Here is a 10798-nt window from a genome sequence, read left to right as displayed (position 1 = left end):
GTGTGTGCGTGCGTGCCCAAGATCCCAAGAGGAGAATGGAGGAGAAGGGATTGCGGCGTGGCCATCCCCCCTGGGGGATGATTTCTCGCTTTCTGTCTCTATGTCTCTCTCTGTCTGGCGAGCGCACGCGCGCTATAGCAAAAACCTCTCCAAAAAAAGAAATAATAAAATAAATCAATAATACAGTTAAATAAAATAATTCTTAAAAATAAAGAAGTTATAATCCTTTATTAAATCTCTTCCATGCCCTGATACAAGGTTGTACTCACGGTGTGAGTGACTTGGAAGTTGATCGACCCAGTCACCACCCATAAGCTTTTTTTTTTTTTTTTTAAAGAGTTGTGTTTTTAATTTGATTTATTCATTCATTTATTTTAACTTGACCAGAGAGAGACAGAGAGAGACACACACACACGCACAAAGAGAAAGTGAGAAAGAAAACCACCAGGTCTGGGACTTAAACCATAGTTAGCCATGTGGGAGTGTCCAGAGCCTTAACCACCACGCCACCTGCTGGTCCTCCCCATAAGCTTTCTAACAGTTTGTCAACAGTAGGTTCTACTTCTTTTTCCAGGAATCTTTGTGGCTGGCTATGAAAGCTCAAAAAAAAATGAGATTCTTCATTTGATGTTACCTCTCAGACTTTCTGTAAAGGAAAACCAGGTAACTGGAAATACTGAGTGTATGTGTTGGCTTTATTTATTAAACATTTTTGGAGTTCCTTTTATCTGCCAGATAATACCTGTAGTATACTGCCTATAGTATTATCCTGGATACTAAAAAGAGAATAAGAAAAGGAAGCACTGGGCCTGCCCTTACAGTCTGATGAGGGGACATTGATATGCACAGGGATATGTACTGTGGAATATCTCATGGTTTACAAAAGGCTACTAAAGGAAGAGGCCAATTTTACTTTATCCAGCCTATGGGCTGGTGGTTAAGGCAGCTTTATTCCACGTATCAACAATGCAGTTTGAGTCCTGGACCTGGTGACTTGAGAAACACACTGGGCATATATGCCTGCATGCAAGAGTGAAAGAGAAAGTGAGTGAGAAAGTAAGCGACCAGATCCAGGACTTGAACCACAGTTGGCCATTTGGGAGTCTAGTGCCCTTAACCACCACACCATTTCCTGGCCCACACATGACTCCTTTTTTTGCGAGGAGAGAAGGGAAAAAGGTTTTTGCTATAATGTTTTTGCTTGCCAGAGAGACAGAAAGACAGAAATCACCCCTCATGGGAGGATGGCCATGACGCATTCCCTTCTCCTCCATTCCCCTCTCAGGATTTTGGGCACGTACACAGACATGCCTGGCATGAGTTTTAAGCTGCTGGGTGCAGGACTCAAACCGTGATCAACATGTGGGAGTCCAAGGATGTAACCACTATGCCATCTGCTGATCCCAAAGCCCACATGGCTTCTAATGGGAGGGTAGGGGATGTGTTAATTGGCTGGTAATTCCGGCTGTCTTTGGGGAGAGGCCACCTGGCCTCTGTGACTCCTCTGTGAAGGCTGAGTATAATGTGTGTGCTATAATGAAAGGGGCTGGCAAGAGTCCAGGGAAGGGGTTTGGGGTGTACAGTGAAGAAAGGGAGCTGTCTTGGGCCGGCTCTGTGGTATGGTGGTAATGCATTGCCCTGGAGAAGCTGGATCCCCCATGGCGACCTCCCTGGCCTGGTCAGCCTGAAAGATGTCAGGCACACGTGAGGGCCCCGGCACCAGCAAGCTAGAGGACTAGAGGAAGGAGACCACAGTGTGACCAGACCATGTGGAGAGTGCTCCTCTCTCTCTGCTGCTCTCTCTCTGTCTCTCATGTGCATGTGTACATGCTCTGTCATGAATGAAGGAAAAATAATAAATAAATAACGTAAAAGGAAAGGAGGGAAGCTGTCAGTGTAAGAGCTGAAACCCGCATTTACAAGTAACAGCACACGGAGGCCCTGCAGGGAGGAAGATCTGTTGTGAGCTGAGCAACTTCCGTAGTTTCTTGCCAGGCCAGGATCTGACTGTCTAGAGCTCGCCCGAAATGTTCCCTTGAAGAGTAGGCTCTTTCTGATCGGCCACCCCTTGTCTTTTAGGGTTTATTCCCAGAAAGAGATTTCAAAGTGCGCCATGGAGGATTTTCAGATAAGTCTGTCTTTGATCTAAAGTATGTGCCAGATACCAGGTATGGTCAGTTCTGTGACCCAGACTTCCCATTCAGAAAGGGATGGCTAGAAATGCCCAGGGGTATCCTCCCTTTTCATCCCCCTACCCCCTCCCTCACAAGTATGGGTATGTGTACACACACACACACACACGCACGCACACACACTCCCTTTCTATCCCCACACCCACTCCCACGCACATACGCACACACACTCCCTTTTCATCCCCACACCCACTCCCTCACAAGTATGGGTATGTGCGTGCACACACACACACACGCACACACACTCCCTCACAAGTTTGGGTATGTACATACACAAACACACAGACACACATACATTTCCTTTTTATCCCCACAGCCACTCCCTCATAAGTATGGGAATGTGTGTACACACACACACACACACACACACACACTCACTCTTGTTACCCTCACCCACCCATCCACCACTAGAATCCAAAGAAACCATTGCTGTGGCTTCCTGACCCCCCACAGCCATTGAGACGAATGTAACCAACAGATCCCTGGAGTTGACCCAGGGACTAGATACAGGACAGGGTGCTCTTAGTTTCTCAGAGAGCTGACGGTGGGTAGCTGGCCATCATGGCTCACTGGGAGAGTTGGACAGTTCAGGGTCCTTGGTGGGACCCTCTCCAGGTGACCATCGTGACACATGAAGCCTGGGCTCAGTCCCCTGACTCCACACGAGCTATGGGCCTGTACATCACTTGCTAAATATCCCGATGACCCTGAGTCAGATTTTCTGACATGAGGAGTGGAGGGATCCCAAGCCAAATGGGCCAGAAAAGGCAAGGCTGGGGATATGCTGCTGCACTCCCCACTGTCTGGACTAAGATTTCCTGTCTATCCCAAACAGGTTACTGGTGACCAGTGGCCTTCCAGGTTGTTACCTGCAGGTATGGCAGGTCGCAGAGGACAGTGGTGAGTGATGTCATTTGGTGGAGGCTGAGGTTTTAGGAAGGTGTGCGATTCACATAGCCCTGCCTGCTAATTGATTAAGGAGACTTAGAGCCAGGGGACTTAAAATGCAGTATTGACTTTGTGTTAAGGTGGCTAGAACCATGGGCCAGCGGATTGGGTACTGGTTACATCACTGGACTTCCCACATGGCCAATGACGGTTCAAGTCCCGGACCTGGTGGCTTGAAAATCATACCAGGTGTGTGTGTGTACATGCGTGCCCAAGATCCCAGGAGGAAGAGAATGAAGAAAAAGTGATTGCAGTGTGCCCATCCCCCCTGGGGGGTGATTTCTCACTTTCCCTCTCACTGTCTCTGTCTCTCTCTGGTGAGTGCATATACCCTAAGGCAAAAACCTCTAAAAAAAGTAATAAAAGGTAGTTGGTTCTCATGTGACTGACTGTATGGTTTGAGTCCCAGTGTCAGTGACTAAAACACACTAGTATGTGCTCACACCCCAGGATACTGAAGGGAGGGAGGAAAGGAGGAGAACAGATTACAGCATGACCACACTCCATGGAGGGTCCTTTCTCACTCTCTCTCTCTCTTCTATGAGTGTATGCACCCTCCAGCAAACTGAAGGAAACAAACAAAAAGAAATGTAGTATCTACTTTAATGCCAACAAAGACGAATTAGCAGCTGCAGCATCGTGCCTGGGCCCACAGGGAGCTTCCCATCTATAGATCTAGGCTGATCAAAGACTCCGTATAGCCAGAGCAAGAGGGATCAGCTCAGAGATTTCCACAGTGCTTTCTCATAACATGGCATGGGCAGACAGCAAGAAACTTGGGAAGAGACCAGCAGTTGGCATAATGGCTACGTCGCTGGACTCCCATGTAGTTGACTGCGGTTCGAGTCCCAAACATGGTGGCTTAAACTCACACCGAGTGCACGTGCGTGTGTGCCCAGGATCCCGAGAGGAGAATGGAGGAGAAGGGACTGCGGTGTGGCCATCCCCCCGGGGGATGATTTCTCACTTTCTGTCTCTCTGTCTCTGTCTTTCTGGCGAGTGCACATGCCCTATAGCAAAAAAAAAAAAAAAAAAAAAAAAAAAAAAAAAAAAAAAAAATTCTCCCCAAAAAAAGAATGTAAAAGGAAAAGAAAGAAACTTGGGAAAGCATGGCAGCCTAGGCCCTGAGTGCTGTCCGTGCACCTGGGGCAGGGCCTGAGGCCTCTTCTCTCAGCCCTGGTGCTGTGGAGACCACTGAGTTAGGTGAGTACAGTGTCAGCGTCTCGGCTGATGCCACTTGCTGCTTCCACTTGGCACTTGAACATCGTTCTGTTGGTGTGGCTCCCTCTCTTCCTGGACAGGCCCCAACATTTTCTTTGCCTCTGTGATGGAACGGTCCTCTCCTGTGGGTGCCACCGCCCTTTAGACATGTGCTCCATTTGCTCAGTGTTGTAGATCTCAGAGCTGTTCTGGGTCCCTCAGGTCCCTTTGCTCACCTCTGCTCTGACCCATCCCGTGTTGATATAATTTCAGATAAACCTTCTTCTTTTCATAGGGAGACTTCAAAAGGTTTATAGAAATATGGAATCAAAATATTAGTTTATGGAATCAAAATATTAGTTTATCTCAATACAGAAACTTTTGAAATCATGCACAGCATCTTAGGAATAAGCGTTTTCCACGAACTTGAAGACCCTGCATGTTTCCAAGTTCTCAGAGGTGTCTCGCTGTATCTTTTGCTTTGCTTTTGAGGTAGTTGGTCTTTTCACCCTGGAGCCAGTTTGGTCAATTTGCTGTGGTCTTAATCACTGACTAGAGAAGGAGACCTGACCTCCTTCCAACTGTACTCACAGAGCAGCTGTCCAGGCAAGAGGCTCTCGAGCCTTTGTTTTCTGCCAGATCTCTAAAAAAGGTCTTCTCTTCCTCCCATCAGGGACAAGTCACAGCTGAGAACCACCCACTGGCTCAGTGGCAGGTCCAAGGAGAATCTCTGCAGGCTCCTAAGAGTTTATGGAAAGGGAAGGAGCCACTTACATGTGACCCAAGAGAGCTGATCAGAGCTACTGTGGCAGCTTGAATTACAGCCTCTTTGCACTCCTCAGAGACACTCACTGGTCCTTAGGGTCAGCTGTTGTGTCTGTGCTGAGCCTCTGTGCTTCTGTGGGGGGAGCAATTAGGATCAGCAAGTCTGGATTAAGTCCACTGAGAGTCTCATGGGCTTTGGGAGCCGTGCCCAAGGGTCCTCTGTATTCTCATCAGCCCAGCCACACCCCTCTGTGCACTCCCAGCGTGGGAACTATCCTGAGGGAACTGGCTGCCATGCCGCCACTTCATGAGCTCCTTGAGTGTCCTGCCTTCTGCTCCCCCCTCATTCCAACTTCGGTCTGTCCTCTAGTGGTGAGACGATACACAAGTCTTCACCTCCTAAAGAGAATATGGAACCCAAATAATGAGTCCCCTCTTGAAGCAAGAAAATATGAGATGGAAAATAAGAATTTCTCTTTAAATACTTTGTACAGAAGATGACATGTTTTGAGTTGTTACAAACAGCATCCGTTAATTCTCAAATGCAGAATACATAGACAAGAACCTACTGCTAACCAAGCAGGTTGAGACAAATATGAGGGCACTTCAAAAAATTTATGGAGGGGACAGCAGGTGGCATGGTGGTTAAGGTGCTGGACCCCCGGGACCAGCAGTTGCCATAATGGCTATGTCGTTGGACTCCCATATAGTCGACTGCAGTTTGAGTCCCGGACCCAGTGGGTCGCATGTGCGTACTTGCCCAAGATCCCAAGAGGAGAATGGAGGAGAAGGGATTGCGGCGTGGCCATCCCCCCGGGGGGTGATTTCTTGCTTTCTGTCTCTCTGTCTCTCTCTGACTTTCTGGCGAGCACACACGCCCTATACAAAAACCTCTCCAAAAAACAAAAACAAGGTGCTGTTTTTGTTTGGCTGACCGCTGTTCAAGTCCCAGACCAGTTGTACTGCTTTCTCACTTTCTCTCTAGTGAGCACACATGCCCTGTGGAAAATTAATACATAATAATGATAAGTAAAATTAAATAAATGGGGCCAATAGATGATGTGGTGGTTAAGATGCTGGACTCCCACATGGTCAACCAGTTTGAGTCCCAGACCAATGGCTTGAAATTCACGCTGGGCACATGTGCATACATGCCCAAGATCTTGGGAGAATGGAGAAGGATTATGGTATGGTCATTCCCATTAGGAGGTGATTTCTCACTTTTTCTTTTACTGTCTCTGTCTCTCTCTCTCCTGCAAATGCATGTTCCCTAAGGCAAAAACTTCTTTAAAAAAAAAAATTGGGGGAACCAGCAGTTAGCGTAAAGGCTATGTTGCTGAACTCCCATGTAGTCAACTGTGGTTTGAGTCCCAGACCCGGTGGCTTAAAGTCATGCCAGATGTGTGTGCATGCATGCCCAAGATCCTAAGAGGAGAATGGAGAAGGGATTGTGGCGTGGCCATCCCGCCAGGGGGGTGATTTCTTACTTTCTATTTCTCTGTCTCTCTCTGTCTTTCTGGCAAGCGCACATGACCTGTAGCAAAAACCTCTCAAAAAAAAAAAAAAAAACAAATGGGGGCCAGCCGGGGGCAGGGTGGGTAAGGGGACCACAGTTCAAGTCACAGACCTGGTTACTTGCTTTCTCAACTTCCCTCTTTCTCTCTGTCTCTCTCTGGTCAAATTAAAATAAACAAATGAATGAATGAAATGAAATAAATATTTTAAAAATGAATCTTTTTAAAAAACTTTATGGAGAATAGAATTAACATACAAGGGTTTTTCTTTTTTGGAGAGATTTTCGCTATAGGGCGCGTGTGCTCGCCAGACAGACAGAGAGAGACATAGAGGCAGAAAGCAAGAAATCACTCCCCAGGGGGGATGGTCACACCGCAATCCCTTCTCCTCCATTCTTCTCTCAGGATCTTGGGCACGCACGCACACACGTCCGGCGTGAGTTTTAAGCCACCGGGTCTAGGACGCGAACCATGGTCGACTACGTGGGAATCCAGCGACATAGCCATTACGCTAACTGCTGGTTCCCAACATACAAGGTTTTTGTTTTTTTGAGAGATTTTTGCTATAGGGCATGTATGCGTACCAGAGAGACAGAGACAGAAAGAGACAGGGAGATAGAAAGCGAGAACTCACCCTCCAGAGGGGCTGGACATGCTACTATTCCTTTTTTAAAATTTTTTCTTGGGATTTTGGGCACACACACACACACGCATGCACTCAGCATTAGTTTTAAGCTGCTGGGTCAGGGCCTTGAACCACTGTTGACTATGTGGGCATCCAGCAATGTAACCATTATGCTATCTGCTTGTCCCTTAAAGTACAAGTTTATTTTGGTTCAAAAATATTTTAAATTCATGCATTTTTAAAAAAATAATATACACTTTCCATTAACTTTTTGAAGACTTCCTTAGAAAACTAAAACTTGATTCTACCGGAGGCCAGATAGCCCTTCAATGTGAAAAGGATGTGGACTTGTCCAGTTTACACTTTAAGACGATGACAACTGCAACATGCCCTTTACTTGCTGGGTTTTAGCAAAATGCCTGAGGACAAAGGATGTGTTTCTGAGTAAATGATATTAGCTGATGAACTCTGAACCTGCTGTTTTTCACTGAAGGTGTAAATGACACCTGCAGTGTCTTCATTGCTTTTCTTTTCCTGTATTTATTCTCCACAAAACTATAAAAAGCCAGAACTGCTCTTGGAGTTTTGAGATGGTTGCTATGATTCATTATATCCCATTTGTAAAAATAGTTCACAAGATAAATTATAAAGATATTAAAGTGAGTGCTTCTGACACTTTAAAAAATGTAACATAACTTGGGACCAGCAGTTAGCATAATGGCTATGTCACTGGACTCCCATGTAGTCGACCACAGTTCGCGTCCTGGACCAGGTAGTTTAAAACTCACGCCGGGCGCGCGTGTGTGCATGCCCAAGATCCTGAGAGGAGAATGGAGGAGAAGGGATTGCAGTGTGGCTATCCCCCCTAGGGGGTGATTTCTCGCTTTCTATCTCTCTGTCTCTGTCTGTCTGGCGAGTGCACGCGCCCTATAGCAAAAACCTCTCCAAAAAAAAAAAAAGTAACGTAACTCCAAGTCTTTATGTCTCAACATCCTCTTTTCAACTCTCAGCTCCCTTTCTTTTTTTTTTTTTTTTTTTTGGGGGGGTTTTTTTTTATTTAGGGCACCGTCTGCGTGAACGAGCTAGCCCTATCGGATTTGACTTCCTTTGTGTACTCCTTAACTGCTAATGGCTTCTGTACTTGAACTACTTTGTTATTTTTTCTAGAATTATTTAATTTAATTTTATTAATTTATATTTTTAAAGAATTATTTTACTTAACTTTTTTATTTTAACTTAATGAGATAGAAAGAATTAAAAAGCAAGTTGCCAGGTCCAAGACTCGAACCATAGTCATCTATGTGGGATTCCAGCATGCCCACTATGATGCCACCTACTGGCACCATTATTATTATTTTAAAAATATGACCAGAGAGAGACATAGAGACAGAAAGCGAGAAATCACCCCCCAGGGGGGATGGTCACGCCGCAATCCCTTCTCCTCCATTCTCCTCTTGGGATCTTGGGCACGCATGCACACGCGCCCAGCGTGAGTTTAAGCCACCAGGTCCGGGACGCAAACCGCGGTCGACTAACTGCTGGTTCCCATCCTTCTCTTCCTTAACCACCTGTTTGTTTGGGGGAAGATGGCTGGCTGGCCTTTGTCATGTGCTGTTTCAAACCATCATTGGCATTCTGGATTTTATCCTCTTTTCCCCTCCTCTCCAGATGTCATTAAAACTGTCAGCACTATTGCTGTGAATGAACAAGAAGAAAATCTCTGGCCTAGAGTGGCCATCTTTTCCTCGATGACACCTGGTGTCCTCCATGGGGTGAGGCTCAGTAGCCTGAAGATTGTAGATCTGGAATCCCAGAAGACCACATATACCTCAGGTATGGTAGCCATTTACCCCTTGCTGCATCCTCCAGCCAACATTTGCCTCCCAACCCAGTGCAGCCACGTTTAGAAGTTAGTTCAACCCTCTGTGCAGATGCTGGGGAATCTGCAGTGGGAGGCAAGCCCTCGCCTCAAGCTCCTGCTCTGGGGTGGGAAGAGATGATCCTAGAGACCAGCACCACCCACCAAGTAGGCTGTGGTGAGACGAGTAGGAGTGGGAAATGTTCGTTCTGCCTGGGACTGGTGGGAAGGGACCGGTGACCAGCCAGCCCTGCCAGACTCATCTGACAGCAGCTTTTCTCCTCTGTCCTTGGTCTTCCAGGTGTCAGTGACAGTGAGGAGCTGAGTAGCCTACAGGTCCTAGATGCAGACACCTTTGCTTTCTGCTGCACTTCAGGCCAGCTGGGCCTTGTGGATACTCGTCAGAAGTGGGCCCCACTGAAAAACGATAGTCCCTGCTCTGGGTGTGGAGGAGAGAGGTGGTGTGCAGAAGCTGGAGGCCGCGACCCTGGGCCCAGCATCGCCAGCCTTGGCTCAAACGGGCAGCTGTGTCTCATTGACCCCCGGGATATTGTCCATCCTGTGAGCTCAGTCCAGTGCCCTGTGTCTGCACCTAGTCCTGATCCAGAGCTGCTTCGAGTGACTTGGGCCCCGGGCCTGGACCGCTGCTTGGCCATCTCAGGTACTATTGAACAGGATTTTATGTCTGCTGTGTGATCGCCCCTTCAGGGAACTGTCTGGTGTTGAAAATGGAGCCTGCAGTCTCATGATAAATCTGGCTCCCAAAGTTAGAGGAAGTTGCCCCCAGAGGAAGTTCCACCTTAACTCTCCAGGTCCTTCAGCAGCAGGCCCTTCCTCATCCTGGCCACCATGTGCCACACACTGGCTGCAGGCCTTTCTAGGCCTAGCTGCAATTCAGGCATGATGTCAGTCGAGTGGCCTGGGTCGGCCATGGGGCTATCCTAGAGGTGACAAGCTCTCAAGGGTGTATTTCAGCCGACTTGCTTTTTGAATTGCAGCCAGCCAGCCAGGTCAGTGGGCTCCTAGGTCTGATCTGGTGGAGTCTAGTGCTTGGGAGTATTTAATGACCATAACTAGACGGCAGTGGGGGGGGAGGGGTCCATTGAGAGGAGAGTTGAAGCAATAATGGAGAGAGCAAGAAAGAATGATTGGAATGCCAGGATCCAGAAAGAGCAGATGAAGGAAGAGAGCAAGATCTGATGCGCGTGGGAATATCTGAACGACGTGGGGACATGTGGGCGGTCCTCTCAAAGTGCTTCTGTTGCCCTCATCAGGTAGGAGATGGCCATCTGCCAAGGGGAACTCAGAGTTAGGGGGACTGGAACTTGGGCAAGTTGAAAAGATTCAAAAAAGTCTTTTAAGCCTCAGTTTTCTGGGGAAAATAATGATACCTACTTCAAATAGTTGTGAGGATTAACAGCAATAATGCATGTGTAGGATTAGCCTCTAGAGCCTCTAGATTAGCTTCTAATCTGGGTACAACAGTTATCGGGTTGGTCCTGTGGCCTAGTGGTAGAAGGAGCTGGATCCCACATTCAAATGTGGTTTGAATCTCAGCCCCAGCAACTACAGAAACACACCAGTCATGTGCTTGTGTACCCCAAAATTGCTATAGGATGGAGAAATGGAGGAGAAGGGATTGTGGTGTGACCACACCTCACTGGGGAGTGCTTTCTCCCTCTTCCCCTGTCTCTCT

At 47.4% G+C, this 10798-nt stretch overlaps 1 protein-coding gene and 1 long non-coding RNA gene across 2 annotated transcripts in view; one reads left to right on the top strand and one right to left on the bottom strand.

Moving 5' to 3' along the window:
* WDR73 (WD repeat domain 73) overlaps positions 1-10798 on the top strand; it is a gene marked incomplete at its 5' end in the record, with an annotated part of 13646 nt that overhangs the window by 343 nt on the left and 2505 nt on the right. The window contains 5 exon segments of the mRNA XM_014589476.2: positions 575-663; positions 2080-2168; positions 3028-3092; positions 8913-9077; positions 9404-9763. Coding sequence (XP_014444962.1) covers positions 575-663; positions 2080-2168; positions 3028-3092; positions 8913-9077; positions 9404-9763 — 768 coding nt within the window.
* LOC106735336 (uncharacterized) overlaps positions 4372-10798 on the bottom strand; it is a 23250-nt gene continuing 16823 nt past the window's right edge. The window contains exon 3 of the long non-coding RNA XR_001370675.2: positions 4372-5504. This is a non-coding gene — a long non-coding RNA (uncharacterized LOC106735336). The remainder of the gene's footprint in view (positions 5505-10798) is intronic.

This window comes from Tupaia chinensis, unplaced genomic scaffold (genome assembly GCF_000334495.1).
Source record: "Tupaia chinensis unplaced genomic scaffold, TupChi_1.0 Scaffold000359_1, whole genome shotgun sequence".
In the NCBI taxonomy this organism is placed as follows: domain Eukaryota; kingdom Metazoa; phylum Chordata; class Mammalia; order Scandentia; family Tupaiidae; genus Tupaia; species Tupaia belangeri.
Note: the sequence above shows the minus strand (reverse complement) of the source record. Positions and strands in the feature narration are given on the sequence as shown.